The sequence below is a fragment of the Acomys russatus genome, chromosome 20, assembly GCF_903995435.1.
Source record: "Acomys russatus chromosome 20, mAcoRus1.1, whole genome shotgun sequence".
In the NCBI taxonomy this organism is placed as follows: domain Eukaryota; kingdom Metazoa; phylum Chordata; class Mammalia; order Rodentia; family Muridae; genus Acomys; species Acomys russatus.
The window spans coordinates 12,002,355-12,021,335 of NC_067156.1; the positions used below are offsets into that span (position 1 = coordinate 12,002,355).

General features: G+C 39.0%; 1 protein-coding gene across 10 annotated transcripts in view; it reads right to left on the reverse strand.

The window, feature by feature from the left end:
• The window catches only part of Nol4 (nucleolar protein 4), a 341,043-nt gene that overhangs the window by 18,193 nt on the left and 303,869 nt on the right, over positions 1–18,981 (reverse strand). For all 10 annotated transcript variants that reach the window (XM_051163152.1, XM_051163147.1, XM_051163144.1 and 7 more), the window contains one exon: positions 6,741–6,921. In XM_051163152.1, coding sequence (XP_051019109.1) covers positions 6,741–6,921 — 181 coding nt within the window. The remainder of the gene's footprint in view (positions 1–6,740; positions 6,922–18,981) is intronic.

Sequence of the window (18,981 nt, forward strand, 5' to 3'; positions counted from 1 at the left end):
CCCCTCCCCTATGACTGTGACTGAGGGGGACCTCTTCCCCCTGTATATATGCTCATAGGGTATCAAATTTTGATACATGCTGTATCAGCTTCCTGTTCCAGCCACCCTGTCTGCCTGCTGCCATACATCCCCCTCTCAGTGGTGATGGACCCTAATCTCCCTGGATAAACTGTAAGCCCAAATAAAACCTTCTTCTATAAGTTGCCTCTGTCATGATGTTTTATCACAGCGCCAGAAAAGTAACTGACACTGAACATAAAGAACGCCACCTTAGGTTGTCCTCTGCCCTCCATGAGCATCTGCTCACTTGCACATGTGCACTAACACACACACAACTTACGCATATACATACAAAAAGAAAAGAATAAGACAAATGATACCCTCGACTTCTATCCTTCCTATGCTTAATTGGAATTAATGACAATGTCCAAAGAGGAACATGTCACTGGACGAATCTTTTCACATAGGCGTCCATGGTGTGTGTATCCACTGAGTCCAAACATGAACCATCTTATTACACAGGGAAGCCATGAACAAGTCATCTTGTGCGTTGTCAAGCCATGCTTATTCTCCATGGAAAATATGCATCACGAATTGGTGAAGACACAATAAATCTGTGTAGTGCAATATGGGGGCATACAGGAAGAAAACTGAGCTGGGAAGTGACTTGGAGAATTAGCAGAGGTGTTTCAAGGGTCCTATCAGGGGGCATGAGTCAAGTACAGGGAAGTTTACTTATACCCAAGGTCAGATAAGCAGTGTCTTATAAAAACATGTAGAAAGGAGGAGGAAGTCATTTTTGCATTAACTTAAAGTCTCTTGACATGGCTTGATCATCTGGTCAAAAATTAGTTATAAAATGTGAGGCTCAAAAAGGTTAGAATGCAGACATTTGCAAAAGAAACAGTAACAGCTAGTGAGCTTCACCTTGAGCAGTGCGCAGAACAAGACAGTGAAAGGGACAAAGGGAGGAAGGAGGATGGGAAATTAAGGTGCAGCGTGGAAAAATACATGGAAGACTAAAAAGCAAGTCTCGGATAGGCAGGGTGCTATGAAGACACAAGGTGATGTGCATCTTCTGCCATAGGTCAAGATCACGAGCACTTCAAAGCTCTAATCAGCAGGGTATTCAAATATGCCCATGAAATCCAGAAAATATAAAGGGTAGAAGCATTTCAGGTTTGAAAATCGGTGAAGTTGGTGGCAATTTAACCCAGCAGCTGCTGCAGCATGGTAGGAGAAAGCTTGCTCTAATGGGCTGAGGGAAAACTGTTAGTGAGGCATGAAGGAAGGTGGATGACTGCAAAGGATCCCTTGACCATTTCTTAAAACAACAGCTGTGAGGGCTGAGAGTCAAGATACTAGTCAAAATGTGTATATAAAAAGTGAGGTTTCAGTCTTGTGACTACGGTGGCCAGCTCTAGTTAGGCCTATGGCCAAGTGCACCAGTCCTACACTCAATGGCAGGCTTTGATCAAAAGAACATTTAAAGCAGAAATCCCACATATTCGTGCCTTGACACACTAAGGGAGAGAATGAGTGCAGAGATTCAGGCAGACTAGAAATCATCATACAGATGTAGTTATTAAGGCTCATTACTGCCACAATTTGATCCTGTTACATTTTGGTCTGTGTATCAGCCTACTTTATACCAGAGTTGAAAAGAAAGAAAGAAAGAAAGAAAGAAAGAAAGAAAGAAAGAAAGAAAGAAAGAAAGAAAGAAAGAAAGAAAACAATGGAAAGTCTGTATCCCTGTGGGGAGTGTGGAGAGGAAACAGCCAAAAACAAATGATGCCTTTTGCACATAATTTCAATTTATGGGATCCAATGGGAAACTAGCAAGCCACAATTGTCTTCTGTAGATGGTGAGATGTGAGCTCCCTGACAGAACATCCCATGTCAATGGAAGGCATAATGACAGGATGACTGGCTGCTTCTTGTTTCTTTCATTTGGTTAATTTGAACACATTCTTTATACAAATTGTAACTGCTGTCACTTTGATAATACTCCAATTTGAGAATTTGGATTGTTGGGTGCAGGCCGTTGCCAGCTCTGAACAAATGGTGGGTTGGCTCCTGAAAGATTTGAAGGGCACGCTGGCAATGGTCACAGACCCTTTTCCTTGCTGAAGGCTCCAATGTAGGCCAGATTTCCCAATTGCTCTCATGCTCAAAATGAAACTGAGCTTATAAAATGATACTAAAACCAGTGTAGACCCACAGATCAATGAATCAACTGGACTCTTCCTCTCTTTTGTTTTTTGGTTTTTTTTTTTTTCCTTCTTACTCATTCTTTTGCTTTTGCTTGGGTTTTGTGCTGGATCAAATCAAGGGAGTCACATATGCAAAACACATGATATACTGTAGACTTGCATCTCCAGCCTTCTTGCAGATAAACCACTCACCCCTAGCATCCAAAACACATAAATGATACTGTATCTCTTTCATTGTGACATAACAAACTCTAATAATATTAGTTCCAACTAAGCCAGTGATTAGGTACTTAAAATGTAACTGGCAATATTCAGAAGAATGGAATCGTGGATGAGCTGGAGGCTCCACTTTCTCAGAGTGCACATCTATTGAGGGGAATATACTTGAAACACATAAGTGTTTAATGAGCTATGCAGTAGAAAAAGGTTGGACTGAAAATGTTTTGACATTTAAGCAAAACAAAGATTATCTTAATACATATTTATTTTGTTATTTCTGTTGGGGACAGGGTATCCCACAGAGTCCAGAAGAAGTCACTGAGTCTCCTAGAGCTGACATGACAGACTATTGTGAGCTGCCTGAAGTGGGTGTTGGGAACTGAAACTGACTCTTCTGCAAAAATAGAAAATGTTTATAATTGTTGTGCCACCTCTCCAAACCCTAAAAGAGCTCTTATTTCTGTGTTTTTCTCTATAAATTTCTTAAGGTAATCAGGCAGTGTCTTATTGAATCTGTTTCTGTAAAAGTAACAATGATTAGAACAAAGAAAACCCAAAATATGTTACACTGTATCTGAATGTAACCGAAATACTTCCTTTTCTCAAATCTGCTTTCACATTTTTCTTGGATATAGTATAATTTGCAGGACTCACGTTATTTACATGATTCAAACAGTTCTAGAAACTTCTTTTGTCCCTTAGTCCATATTGTCAGGTTTTTGCTGTCAGCTTGCAGAATATTGTGGTTTCTCCAGCTAATGGTGTGAATTTTGAATGTCTTCACCTGTCTTAAACAAAGTAAGATGTGTCTTTAATCTAATCCTTAACCTAACTCAAGTGTGGTCTCTTCAAAGTTGTTGCCGCTCTCCACACTTCACAGGTGCACATATCCCCAATGAAGAATTCTCAAACTTCAGCTGGCGAAGTTGCCAGGCACTGGCTATGGCATTAGCATCTAATTCTATGCTAATCTTTTGCTGTATTCTTTTTAGCTCTCAAGACATGCATATTTATATGGTATAGCTTCCTTCTCCGTAACTCCAAACATGTAATAGAAGAAACAATAGATAATAAAGTACTAAGTCACAGTAGTTTACATTTATATGACTTATGAAGATAGTCCCAAGATAAATGAAATTATGTATTCAGTCAACCTAGAAGTCTTTCCGTACTTGAAAAGAAAACCTGAACAAAAACCAAGATTCTTGGAGAAGGAAAAGGTATTCTGAGTTCCTTTATAACATAGAGTTGATCAGCTCCCCTGGCCACCCCCACCAGAGAGTGCCAGAGTCCTTCTACATTAGAGTGCTTCTCTTTGGTGTCAGTGTAAAGTGGCTGCTTGCCAAGAGTATATTTTAGCTGTTTTATAGTCCAAAGCCACAGCTCAAAGAAAGTCATCTCATTTTCAAAGTGTTGCAAACCAATAGGTTAATCCTACTGTGCTGTCCCAGCAGGACACAGGCCATCTGCAGGGCTTGGAAGCTATTCTTTGTGCTGTCCTTAAGCGACCTTCATCTTATCATACACAGCTTTGGGGATTTATGAGGTAAGTGGCCTCAAATTTACACGCTTTAAACATAAACCAGCCACTAATTGCCTATGCCTGCTTCTTATTTTATAGCCTTCAAAAAGCAAAGCTACCAAAGGGGTGGTGAACAACATGAAAAGTGAGGCCCAGGACACTGATGCCAGAGAACAGAAGTGAGGGGCTCTTCCCAACCCACTTTGTTCCCAGATTTCACAAAGTCTGGGCTTCTCTTTTCATGTTTTGACTGACATAAGAGTTTGGTAGGAAGATACTTTTTCTAAAGATCTATGTATCTATGTATTTATATATGTATGTATGTATGTATGTATGTATGTATGTATGTATGTATGTATCTATCTATCTATCTATCTATCTATATATCTATCTATCTATTATGGATATGATGTACACCTGCATGCCATAAGAGGGCATCAGATACCAATATAGATGCCTGTGAGCCACCATGTGGTTACTGGGAATTGAACTCAGAACCTCTGGAAGAGCAACCAGTGCTGTTAACCACTGAGCCATCTTTCCAGCCGAGGAAGATTTATTTTAAATTAAAAAGTCAGAGAGATCCTGGTGGAGAGAGATTGCTGTTTAAGGATCCTGTAGCCTCTTTCATCAGTCTCTACCATTCAAGTGAAGGCTTTTAGGGGGAGGAGGGGGAAGAGTACCAAACAAAATGGCTCTCAACACATTACCGTATATGTACATCAAAACTATGAGTTGGTAAAAGTTGCATTTCCACCAAGTATACAGCTGTATATTTGGCATCTGTTATAGAATTCTGATGTGGCTAGAATTCCACAATTGAGAAGCGGAAACCACACACTCCTCTCCTCCTCCTCCTCCTCCTCCTCCTCCTCCTCCTCCTCCTCCTCCTCTTCTTCTTCTTCTTCTTCTTCTTCTTCTTCTTTTCTCTCTCTCTCTCTCTCTCTCTCTCTCTCTCTCTCTCTCTCTCTCTCTCTCTCTCTCCCTCTGTGTGTGTATGTGTGTGTGTGTGTGTGTGTGTATGTGTGTGTGTGTGTGTTTGCATATTCACTGTGGTATATACTTCATGAAATAAATTCAGGAGTTTTCTAAGGTTTTATAACTACACCTGGGAGTCCTAAGTAATAGACTTTCAGGAAGACCAACAAATGACACTAGAGAAGAAAAGAATCAGGTGAAGTCTGGGAGCACAGTGAGCTGGGCAGAGCCCATGTGCTCTTTTTCTGTCATTAATGTCTTGAAGCTCTTAATTAAAAACAAGAGGTCTCACATTTTCTTGTTGTATGGTTCCACAAAATGGACCATTAGCCATTTATGGAGCAAAGATAAATGATTCTGGCTATGTAGGAATAGTGGCAGGCCATCTTGGTTTGTTTTAATTTCCTATGCCAGTCACATACCGGTTTTGTTTATTGCTATTTATTTTCATTTGCACCACCAAGAGAATCCAAGTTATCATTTTCCTTTGCAGATATTACAGAAATAACTAAAATTTGATGCAGTCAACATTCAAACAAGAAACATTAATAGAAGTCAATAAAAATGTTTTAAGTGATAAAAGAAGGTGCGTCAAGCCATTGAGAAGATATGCATCTCAAAGCAAAATTTTGTAGCCCACCTCCCCCCTCCCCCGCCACCTCCCCCACAAAGATTACTCTCTACCTTGGTCAGAGAACTCTTCTCTCTCTGTAGTGCATGCACAATAATGAATGAGGGGCCCATGGCTGCAGAGACATAGGGGGAAAAGGGACAGCTGAGGACTCAGCCCTGGGCATAACATTTCTACTACCCTAGTGAGGCTTCGGGAACACTGTGATGAAGAGGTGGAAAGACTGAGACTTCAAACTAGGGCTTTGTGAATGTTAGCCATCACTGTGCAAGCTGGTTTGCCCCACCCCACCTCTGCTTTTATCATTGTGTATTATGAAGCTAGGTATATCCCCTATTTAATTTTTAAGGATATACGTATTGATTCGCTTTCTGTAGTATAGGTAACTAATAATTTTACAGTTTGTCGTTTGTCTTTTTACTCATGTGGATTTTTTTTTCATATAAAATGTGTGTGTGTGTGCATGTACACAATCTAAATTATTTCCACTTGTACTTTAGGTATAATTAAGAAAGATTTTTTTACAATCTAGGCATAAAAATTACCTGCATATATACATTTCTTAGGATACAAATAATTCTATATCAAGCATTTAAATCTCTGATTCATTTGAGATGTTGTAACATATAAACATCTAAGAAATTCCTAAAACATGAGCAAATACCGGCTGGCTATGGTTATCACTCACTGCTGACAAGGGTGTTATTGATGCTAACCTAATGGCTGGGGCGGCATGGTGGCTTCCATTTGTTTCATTTTGTGTGTTTTTAGTGAACATAAGGTTCCCATTGCCTCAAATTCTCCAACTCATGAACCTCTGTGAACATTAAGGAACTAGTGCATCATTCAGGGCAAATCATTGACAAAGCCTTCTTACAACTCCCGAGGCAGAATGAATCACTACTTGAGAAAAATTGCTCTTATTCTACTTGAATTTTTTTCCTAATATAAAACATCAATCATTCAATTGCATGGTATTGCTGCCTCTCAGAGAGGCTGTGACAACCGAGGGAGACATCCAGGCAGGAAGACAAACATTGTGTTTTCAAATAGCCTTGTTTTTACCCCACTGTCACCGGCTAGTTTACAGCCTTATATCCATTGTCTTCTTTCAGATTTAGAAAATTTACCAGCCCCAAAATGAACACACAAAACGCAATCTGTTATAAAGACTCACCACTACTAGAAGAGTCATTCAGGTTTAGCAGTCCTCCTCCTAGCCCTCGGTAACTATGGTAACTGTAGGTCCCATTGCCGTTGATGTACAATACTTCCTGGGAGCCTGGAACAGTAGATGTTGAGTAGGTGGCCTGGGCTGCATCTGGCTTGCACTGTTTGTCAGCAGGAGTAGCTTCGTCCTGCAAGAAGACATCCTTCTGTCATTGTGACATCTCTGTGCAACTTCACCTTGCACACTGTCAATGTCAGCCACATGGTGCACTGGATAGTAAAATTCTATACAGCGAACATTAAGCTCATATGCATATTTTCTCCAACTTTGCTAAAAGCTGAGGGGGGGGGCAGCAGTGTGGACAGGCTATAAATTTTTTTAAAAACTGACCATTTCCAACTAGCTTAAAATAATAGAGAGTACTTCATAAGCACCTAAAGGACCGTTGGCAAGTGAATGAAGAGGAAAGAAACATCACCCTTGAAGAGGGAAAACCCCTCACATGTGCTGTGAAACTGATGGAGCCTAAGGACACTTCGTACCTAAACAAGTGCCCTGCGATAGAGCAGGTGCAGCGTGACCTCACCCACAGGAAGGGGCTGAGAAGTCAAAGGCACAGAATGGTGGGGTACAGTGGTGGTCCCCAAGACTGTGTGGAGAGAGGCCGGGAGGCAGGGAACTAGGAGCGCAGGCCTAAAATCTGTGGCCAATAGTATTCCCCTGCAGAAATTTGGAAGTGACTGAGAGGGAGGGTGGCTTTTCATGAATAGAAAACAAGTTTAAGTAACAGACTAGGACTCAAATTACACAGAAAGTAATTAAAGAGGAAGGTAAAAAATTTAACAAAATGTGAACCTATTACCCTGCTTGTTCAGTGCGTGTCCTATTTCCCTCCTTCCAATGCTTTTTTTTCTGTTTCTTCCTTCCCCTTTCCCTTTTTATTTATAGTTCACAAGCATCAGCATTTTTTTTTTTTTATTAAGTAATAGCTCTATGCTAAGTCTGTTGTCTGCACTACAGGAGGCTGACAAAAACGTTAGCAAACACCTAGGAGGCCCTTCAGTTTCTGCCTTTATGTTAGTTTATGCATTCACCATTGTCCACGAAACTACCTTTACCCAATTGAAAACAAATGTTGGCTTATAAGGGAATAAAAACTTAGTTTGTAATAAATACTATATTTTCAATAAAAAATAGATTGAGTTCCTCTTTATCTATGAGTTCATAAGGTTTGAAATATGTACAACATGAATAATTTAATTTCACTTGCTTTTTACATGTTTTAATGTTTCTTCTGGCTTTATCCCCTCCTTCACCGTTCCATGTTGGAAATGACCTCACATGAGCACGATGAGGTCCTCACCATCAAGCCATAGCCCTGGCCTTTTCCCTTTTCAATGAGCAACATAGCTATAGCTAGATTTTTAATATGCTTTTAGAGGTGAGTTTTTCATCATCTGGAGCGGTTTAAATAGCTTCACATGAGAACACAGTAGACCTCGTACTGTCAGATCTTTCCCCAAGTGCTTCAAAAGAAGAAACATGGCATTTTTCTCTATATTTTTCTATACGTTTTCTATTGTTCCATAGCCCAGCCACATGCCATATTGATATTCTCCTCTTTCACATGATGAGCACTTGACATGGCTCTGTTCTTGTTACTGTGATGTACTCAGCTCAGATGGGTCTGCTACCCTCGGCCATAGACAAGGAGCGTAAGATTTATAGCTTTATTTTCAGTAAGCTTATAAAAGAGAACTTGAAATGTGATGACTTCCCAATATAGTTCCCATAATACCAATGACTTACTTTCTAAGTAAAGATGAGGGGAGAGAGGAAATGGGAAACAATATCGTGCATCATGAAGTGGGAATTTTAACGTAATTTATTTACTAGGTATGCCTAATGTTTTTAAAGTAACAAAAATGATGCTTCTTAAATTTGTCTAATGTAAACATGAGCTGATTGAAATTGATGCACAATTGGAAGGTTCGGTGGCAACTGCAAAGCTTTCCATTTGAAGCACAGACCTTGGGAGAGTAATTACCTTTGAATAGTATTTTCCTGGGAGAGACTTTCATCAAGTCAAGCAAAGACCAGGAGAGAATCAAGAATTGCCGCTGCTGCCAGCTATACTCTCATGACTGCCCAATTGGTAGTTCTAGTTTATTAAGTTTAATTTTTTTTGCCAATGAAAAAGCACCCAGAGGAGGTTTTACACTCTGCTTCTCTGTAGAAAACCATGTGTAGTCATGAGGTCCACCTCTGATAACTAAGCTTTTGAATATATTTCTATTTGACATACAGGCAAAGATTTTGTGTTGTACTTAAGATGAATTTGGGTATTACCCATAATAAGTGAGTGTGAGTAATCTGAGACACTGAAGATGGTGTTTCTGGAGATCTGTTGCTGTAGGTCACGGCCAGCAGGAGCCAGGGAATCAAGCTAATGACGGTGATGTAAACAAGAGTTAGTTAGTAATAAGTCAGTGCTAGTAGAACACAAACAGCTACCATGGGGCCAACTGGATTTGACATTGGGGACTGAAATAATCCAGTCATATTGTGGTGTATCTCAGACTTAATTAATCAGTTTCTCCAGTGAAGCACTGTCCAGTGTAGGCATGTCTGTTTGGACCTAGGTTCTATCGACATACCATTTGGAATTTTTTTAAAGTGCCTTGAAATCTGAAACTGAGTGCCCAAATGATGCTAACATTTCCATTTGGTAGGTGGAAATTCTGATCATTTTATATTCAGGACTTTTTAAAAATGTGTTCAGATTTTGGACATTCAACCAGTATTCCATGCAAGTATCAAAAAATACCAAACACTACAAAGTCAGATACAGTCTGGTCCCGAGCAGTTCAGGCTAGATATACTCAACTTGTTTATATTAAGTCCTCCACATAACGTAGGTGTGGTATACCTCTTGTTTGCCTGAGCTTATTAGAGTCCATAAAGGATGGATGGGTGGATCTATGATGTTTACATTCTGCTGGTGCGTGAATTCCCCCAAAGGCTCGTGAGTTATCAACTTGGTTTCCATGGTGAGGTCACTGGGGATAGGTGCAAGCCTCAGGAGGGTCTACTTAAAGATCCTAAAGTCTCACTGGGAACAGATCTCCCACAGGACTGTGGGATCTCAGCCACCCTGGCTATTCTTCTGCTTCATGGTTCAGGATGTAAATGTTTTTTCTATGCCCTGTTCTCTCAGCCCTTGCAACCCAGACAATCCTAGACCAGAAGCAACATAAGCACTTGTTCTCATGCTGCCATCTCCCCAAGTGTGAGGTAAATAAACCTATAGTTACCTCTGGGGTTTTGTTATAGTAATGCAAAGCTAGTAACACACTCATTAATTTTTCTATGCACACCCCCATTTCCTATAAAAGGGTTATATTTTTACACTGGTCTCTATGGAATCTGGGTGGTTTTTAGAGGAAACACCTGAGAGTCTCCCTGAGGTTAAGAGTTATGGGATACTGGCATGTCCCGGACTGCAGGTTTTTTCTCTATAGCCAGATTAACAGCCCAGCTTTATTTCATGCTGAACTTGCCAAATGACTGCATCAAAGTGTTAGGGAAATGACTCAGCTTTAAAATATTCTTCCTGCAAAGACTCGTCTGTTGAAATCTGAAAAGACCTCAGAATGTTCTCTCTTCTTGGGGTACTCGTGAAGGGCTAGCTTCAGTTCTACCACTCAGACAGCAAATAATCCAGGCTTCTGGTTTTAGGAAAGCAATAGCTCTTCTGAGATACTCATGACCTGTGTGAAAGTGACAGGTGCTCCCACAGAAGAGAGACTGTTACGTAAAAAAGGGACCATTTTCACTGCAGTGATTTCTTATGTATCCCTTGCATGGTAGAATTAATTTATATTATTAAATGTGTTATTTTAAAGTTTGTCTCTTTCTTTATTAACCACTGTTCTAAACGGCTGTTGCTGTCCTGGAAAGGAAAATAATTAAATTCCATTAATAACTAAAGCCCACTTTGTAGGGCTTATTTGTATTCAAACATAGATCTGCGTAATAGTGTTTTGGCAGTCCGCTATACATAGAGAAATAAAACATACAAATGTGTTAATAAAATATATTCTGCAGTGTCTTTTGGACAAAGGTTTAATGAGTGTTAATTCATGTGTTTTGTCTTGAATGATAATCATTTCCAAAGAGAGATGATTTTAATGACATTAAAAGGTACATATGCCCTGAAGTCACATTTTACCTTTGTCATCAACTTCTAGTAATTAATATTTTAATAATGAGTATTCAACATTTTCATAACTACCAGTTCACCCCTGGAGTGCCTATGAATGTTGTTTTCAAAAGAAGGTCATATTAATATGCTACAAAGCTTCGTAGCTACACAATGAAGTACATTTAGTTAATTAACAAGAAAAGCCACAACTCTCTTTTTTAGAAATATTTTTAAACTTCTGATGCATAAAGATAAGGATCAGCAACCGAATGACCACAAGCAATGAACTAGACAACACACACACACACACACACACACACACACACATGACAGCACATACCATCACCCAGACACACTGACACATACTCCATCACACACATCACACACATGAAACACACACACATACACACTACACACAGACACACAGACACACTTTCATAAGAATATTCAACAGCTTAAAGAAGTGGTTTTTGTTTCCTTTTATAATTGCTCTGACCCATCTATTTATATCTCTTCCCTACCTTCCAGATGAATATATTTTTGCATTTCATGTGGAAAATGGGCTTTTTTTTAATTTTTAATTTTTTATTAATTTATTCTTGTTACATACAATGTTTATCCCATCCCTTGTATAAATGGGCTTCTAAGAGAATAAAAATTTGTTTTTCCAATGGGGGGCCAAGACTGGGGTGGACTAGGGGAGGAGACTTTAATGTCAGCTGTCAGGCTGCCACGTGTCCTTTGAAGTCCTTCATGTTTCAGGCCCAGAAACAGCCAGAACAACATGGAGGGCCGCAGTTGTTGGCTCCCTGAGGAACTACACAGGGAGAATCTAATCTCCTCAGGCACATAAGGAGCTTTTCACTCAGTACGGTTCACAGACAGACATATTCCTCTCTCAAGACTTCGGGCATTTTTGTTTTTAGATTTTTGTGTCATCTGCTCTTTACTAAACCTTAATTTTCATGACTACTTTGTCTATAAAAAGGAGAGAAAAACCAGGTGGATTGTGGATGGAGTCAGAGACACTTGTGTCCAGCCTGTGCTTGCTTGTCACAGTTATTTTTACAACACCCCGGAGTTTTCAAAACACTTTTCCTAATCCATGGACTTGCACTTTTAAGAACATTATGGGGTGCTTAAAGAGCAAGGCATTATTGATTCACCTGTTCAAGGTGAAGAGCCTTGAGCCACACATGATCTATTTGCTACAGAACAGTAAATATGTGGGCACAAGGCCGGCTTCAATTTGCCCCAATTTTCTGTAAGCTGATTGTAGATTTCTACTGTGCCTACATGTTCTTTGCGGTTTAGATGATAGAACATTTTTTATTGAAGATACATATTTTAAAATTCCTCCCTTGTTTTAGGAGCACAAATGAGGCAGGCAAGTGCAAATCAGCCCATGTGCAAACCGCTGCAGACGTCTTTGTCTTCTCAAAGCTTCTCTCCCCAATTTGAGGGCATCCCAGAAATAAGTACTTTGCTAAGAGCTTTCAGGGACATTGAAGAAAAAGCAGAGAGAACCAGAGCTCCACTGAAAATGCTCTTCAACCAACGAGCAACCATCTGCCTTGTAAATGCCTAGCCATATTATGCAGGGTAATGGAAACTGGTGTTTGATGACGTCAACTAAGTCCATCCTTACAGACTTGCTAATACTCAGAAATTGATTTCTTGCACGCACTTCCAAGGATTCCATATTTTGTTCGTCTCTAGAGGTCTGTAAGTGGTTAAGATGCCAAGGTTGAAAGAATTCTCCCCAACCAACACAGACGGATCCTGTAGAAAGACATGTATTCATTGACTCCAGGTCATGCAACGATAAGCTGATTATACTTATTTCTGAACTAAGACACCAAACTCTTAGGAGGATAGCTACTGTCAGTGATTCAACAAACCCTTTGAGGTTTTTGTCTTACATATTCTCTGTAGCGGTATTTAAACAAACCAACGTACATGAGCAATAAAGTTCTGTCTCGCGTACAAGTGGAAACCAATAAAGCCACACTGATTGACTGGAGGTAGAATCATGATTATAGAGGGTATGTAAGGCCTGGGGAGGGGAGGAATAGGGAGCAAGATCTCAAGTCGGAGAAGGCAGCATTGAGATGCCCCTTACACCATGGTAATGATGGCCACTGGATTTTATATTTCAGAGTAATTATGTTTCAAGTATCTCATCATAATAAATGTTAGGAGAGTGAGCTAATGGCAATTCCCATTAGCTTGACTGAATCCTTTTGCACTGTGCAGGCATATAAAAACATCAAATTGTATTCTCTAAATGTAAATAACTATTATTTTCCAAATACAATAAGAATAAAGGTTCCTTGATGGTAGCCACCTGGACTGGGTTGGGATGGAATATCAAAGAAATTATAATTTCCATTTCTCTAATGTCCAAGGGTGCTGAATGCTTTTAAAGAAATTCATTAGATATTTCTTTTTTAAAAAACTATTTTAGTTTATTGGAAATATGTTGACTGGTAGTTCTGTATTTTTTAAGTTCTTTACATATGTTTACATATGAACATAGAAAAGAAACTTACTGGGAACAGAGCACTACAAACGGGAGGGGGGGGTCAAGGAGATGTGGAGGAGAGAGAAGGAGGTAGACGCAAACTAAGCATGTTCAAAAACACCATTTAAAAATTGTTACTTTGTATGCTCAGTAAAATTTTATAGTGTCTAACATATAGATCATGAAGTTAGCAATTCATTCTTATAGAAATGATATGCTTATAGAAAATACACAAAACAACATAAGAACTAAAAATGCAAAATAATAGCAGTTTTGAATTGTCTATGTGTGTGTGCATGTAAAGCAAAATTTTAAGACTCAGTGGCTTCAAAAACTACAAAATAAATACATTAATACAAATCTCAACCAAATTATAGTAGATGCGTGTCGCTCAGAAGAAACCAGCATAGTGCATAGTCACCATCAAGTGAGCATCTCCACCATGCACATTAGGTCTGGTTGTTAACAGTTTTCAATTTAAATGTTGCAATTTGCCCCTTAGTGATTGAGCAAAAGCTCCTGCACTTAAATGAATAAATATATTTCTATAGCTTAGGTCTTATAATTTTGTGAAAAGACAAGATTTTAAAGATAATTATTCTGATACTATAGCAGGAGGTAATTTTTTAACATTAATCTTCAGTATAGTTTAGGAATAAAAGGTTATTTCTCCTAATAATATAATGATTTTCTTCTTCTCTTTTAGAATGTACAGTATGAAATCCTCTATATATCTATGAGGTTATTATGCTATCTAAAGTTTAACTGTCTTCTTTGAAAACTACTTTTTGGGCAGGAAGATGGTTCATGAAGTAAATGTGTCTCTTAGACATGGCTCATTTATTATAGCAGTCACTTGGTATGACACTGGGATTTTGTTTTGTTTTGTTTTGTCCTTTAAATTTTTTTCAAGACATGGTTTCTCTGTGTAGCCCTAGTTGTCCTGGACTCACTCTGTAGACCAGGCTCGTCTTGAACTCACAGAGATCTACCTCCTGAGTGCTGGGATTAAAGGTGTGTGTGCAACACTACTGCCTGGCAGGAATTCTTGCTACTGACAAGAAAACTAAATTCATTTAGAGGACAGAAATTTGAAAGATACACATTCCAAGATGGTAGAAGATGTCCATCTCTTCATGTGTTTTTTTTCCCCTGAAAAGGTAGGAAATCCTGCCTAATGATGTTATTTGAGCTCTGATGCTGTGAAGCAATCATTGATAGTGTGAAAATTAGAGACAGGTGTGCCTGCATGGTTGAGTAAGCAGAATTGAAAACAATCCCTCCTAAGGCTGCTCTACATAGTTGATTCACTCACGGCCACCATTGATGAACATGCAATTCAATGACACAGCAAACACACTACCACGGGGATGGTATAGCTCGAAAATGCCATGAAGCTGAGATCTTAATTTCTACATATTAAAAAAAGAGCTTATAGATTACTATAATTTAAACTGGGTGTAAAAATCACCCATCCATTTTTTGGTACTTGAAGTATATTAATTATGAATCAGTCAAACTAAGGTAATTAGAAAACCATCAATATGGCAGAGCCCAAATCACTGGGGGATAATGATTTTTATACTAATGTGAAATTAAATTTTAAAAGGAACATGCATGAGAAGCCACTGAATGATCTAAAAATAAATAATCTGGTGATGAATTAAAAATCCACTATTTAAGCCTGTGTGCGTTAGGTAGCCTCTCAGCCCTATGCTCTCTGCTATGTCCCCACTTTAATAGTACTGTTTCCTTTGTGTGCTTCCTGGTTTTGTGGCATGGCTGACCTAGTACATTGGCTATGAATGTAGAATGCTATAGGTTTTACTACTATAGTTAGAAGATAAGCATTACTAGCACATATTGTTTCATATGTAAGATGCATAGTTAATTGTTTTGTTCTATTTGCTTAAACCCATTTGTCAAAAAATTGGCAATTTGCAGGAATTCTTTGCTATAATATATATACATATATACATATATATACGTATATATGATACTAATAAAAGTTCATAAACTACTTGAATTTCATGATCAGTAGTTCCCCTCCCTTAAGATTTTTAATTAAAATACTGTATGTCACTGGAAATAACCATCAACTCTTTCCTTCCAACTTGATTCTCTAGAAGTCTCCATTCTGTACAACCCCCTTGCAAAGCTGCTTCTGTGCTTTTGTCAATATCTAGTGATTTTTATAACAAGGATCTCTAAATCCTAATCTATGATGGAGGCCTTTGCTCAGACCTGCATTTTGAACTACTGCTTGGTGCAGCTACCCAAAGACTCCATGAGCACCTACTGGATAGTATGTCTAAGGTTAGGCCTGTTTTCACTCTCTCAAGTTTCCAGATGAAATTTTGTTCTGCCTTCTGAATTCTATTCTTCATCTCTATTCAGTTTTCTGTTTTAAAGACCCATGTCCTAGTACTTAAAAAAAAAAATCTAACTATAATCCAGGATGGTTTCTGATCTAATTTTGTTTGTACGTGAAGACTGTTTAAACAATGTTCTGTCAATGTCTTCCAGCTACCAGGCTAAACACTCAACTACATGCTGTGTGTCCATCAATCAGAAGATAAAACAGACAGGCTCTCTACCCTCATAAGACCTATCTGATTATGGGGCAAGAAATGAAATGTGTAAAGTACAAAACTGTTTCAGACAGTGATAACCTCTAATAATAAAAATAAGATTTGATGAAGTGACAAAGCGATTGGGAATGAGAGTCCAAGAATTTATTTCTAAGAATTCTACATGAATAAAAAAATTAAAAAAGAAATGTTAATATATTTGTTTGAAGTCATAAAAGAAGACTGTATGCATGAGTGTGAGTGTGTTTTCACACATGTGTACATGTGTGTATCTTCATGTGCCCCAACTGCACAGAAATATATTCTACAGTTGATATTAAACCTTCATAAACAAAGATCTCTGGATGTACTTTCTATGTTTGTTTAACTGGTTCATATAAGGATAGAATTTAGATATGAATTTCCTTGAAACAAAATTTTCTGATGCATCACTTTTGCTTTCCTGTGCATCAATTTAACCCATCCAAATAAACTCCCTGATTTTGTTTCTGGGCACTATGAACCTGATCAGCTTCTGTACTTGGTGATGTGACACCAATGTCAGCATTGAGAAGAGTGGTGGGGTCAGAGGTGCTCATGCCTGAGGAATTTCCTTACCTCTGGCCTCTCTTGCCATGCCCTGGGGTGGGCAGTTGCTCACTTCCTCCACCCACTACTCCGGACTCTGTCTGATAGATCCTCCCAAGGCCTCAGCTCCTTTGTGTTCCTCTGGTGTTTCTGTGGTAACAGCCTCTCACTTGCTAGCTCTGCCAGCTTCACCAAGTCCTCCTGATTCTGTCCCTCACCCACACATGTGCACATGAACTTCTTGTAAAGCACGCCTCGGTTATTTATTTTGAAGATGTCTTTTAAGGTCTTGGAATTGCAGTGTTTTTGTTTCTTCTTCTTCTTTTTTTTTTTTTTAACTGCTGAATCAACAATCAAGCAATGAAGTTATGTTTATTCTACGTTTGTATTCCTTAGATATCAATTTATGTGTGTTTTTGTGTGTGTGTGGGGTATTGATGGCCTTGTAAAGTATCACTGAAACCTTCTAAATTCTAATGCAAATACGCCACCACCACTTCCCCCCCCCCCCCCCCCATCCCTGTGATTATTTCCTGCATTGTCTAATCTACTAGGTATGACCACCACTAAATACCTTCCCTAACCGGCCCTGTTCTGGAGACCTTAGTCCAGCCTGGAAAGGCCGTGCTCCAGGCTCACTGCCCAGTTGTGTTTACACTTTTCTTCTGGTCTGTGTTTCTCTTCTGGGTACAACTGGCTGGATATTGCCTTTTCTCAGAATTTCAAAGGCATTTATCATATATAGATAACATTTTGGGAAGAGGCACAAACAGATTTAAATTTTCATGTCAAAAGACATCAACTTGTTAAAACTCTGACTCCTACACCAGTTTATAGAAGTAAGGGACCTTCATAACATATTGTAATTTGTTCAGACTTTATCTCTCAGTTAATAAGCTACACTCCTATGAAAGTGCCCCCATGTACTTCGCCTCCTCTCCCAAACTCTCCTTATGCTTATCACGGATACTTCCTCCAGGCCCTGGTCCTCCTGAGTTCTCTTTATCAGCCAATAGAATTCATTCTTATTGTAAAGGTCATAGGTGCTTTGCTACTTTGTAAGGGGAATTTAGATGTTGCCATCCTTGAAACTTTCATATGAGAATTGTCATGTGGACATGTTCCTTCCCCCAAAGTTTTGCTATGTCAAATGTGTAAGAAAATTAAACCAGGAGGGCATGACCCAGGGCCTGCAAAGAAGGTACTGTCTCAAGTCTCATTGTTCACCTCCCCAGGATCATCTCCCAACTGGCCGTGAGGCTTGCTGGGGTTCCTGGCAGATGGTGGGGTGTGTGAGTGTGTGGGTAGTGCTTAAGAAGGAGCCGGAAGTGCAGAGATCCTGAGGCAGAGCCATGGCTCCTGTGTCAGGAAGCAAGATGTGAAGAAAGGACAATCGCAGACTGCATTGGACTCATGCAGATATCCGCTTGGAATACCCTAAATGTATCACAGCTAATATCAACCCATGGAGAAGTATAGACAAACAGATTGGAATTTCGGAAAGAAGCATTGCTGGGAATACGTCTGTGAGGAACCACATTCTGGATAAAATATAAATTCACAAGACTGCAGAATGAAAGAAAACTTCCATGAAGAAGGCCAGGTGCCAGAAAACTCTAGGTTGAGAATTGGAGTACATACTACATGCAGAGTGTTGTCAAAGTATGTAAGGAAATAAACATCCTGTACTACAAATCAAAAGCAGTATAAAGTATTAGATAGTAAAAAAGTAACAGACCTTGGCAAACATTCCTGTGAGTGAAGGTCAGATTATCACTCAGACCATCAGCTTTGAAAATAAAAAAAATACCATTTTGTGATCTTGAAAGAAATACGGGTGGTGAGTGGGGTGGTTTGGAGACAGAATCTAAGAAAAGAGTTGGGCAGTTCAGACACCCCCTAAGCCAGCAAGCCACCCTGTGTGCACCTATTGTGCTCTCCCATCACCCAGTCCCGAAGGCACAGATTTCTACTTATCTGAGCTTTCCTGTCACTGGATTCAGTTCATCAGTGATTCAAAGGTCTCTGGGGTATGGGTATTATTGAAAGGGTGTTATTTCATGTTATTTTACTCTATCGAAAAGCTAGCTCTAGAGTTGGAAAGTTTCAGTCTTACGTCAGGTGAGCAAAATTAGATTATTGGTTTAATTTAATTGCCTATAATTTTTTGCTATGATACACCTCAGGATTTTAAATTTTATTATTTATGATTAAAAATCTGTATAATCTATAATAAAAGTTGATTTAAAAATTACACACGGTCAATAATTAAAGGCTGCATAGATAATCTTATAACAAAGACCCACTCCATCAGTGTCTATAGTTCTGGGCAAATATTCAAATGAGCTAACCTTGTTTTTT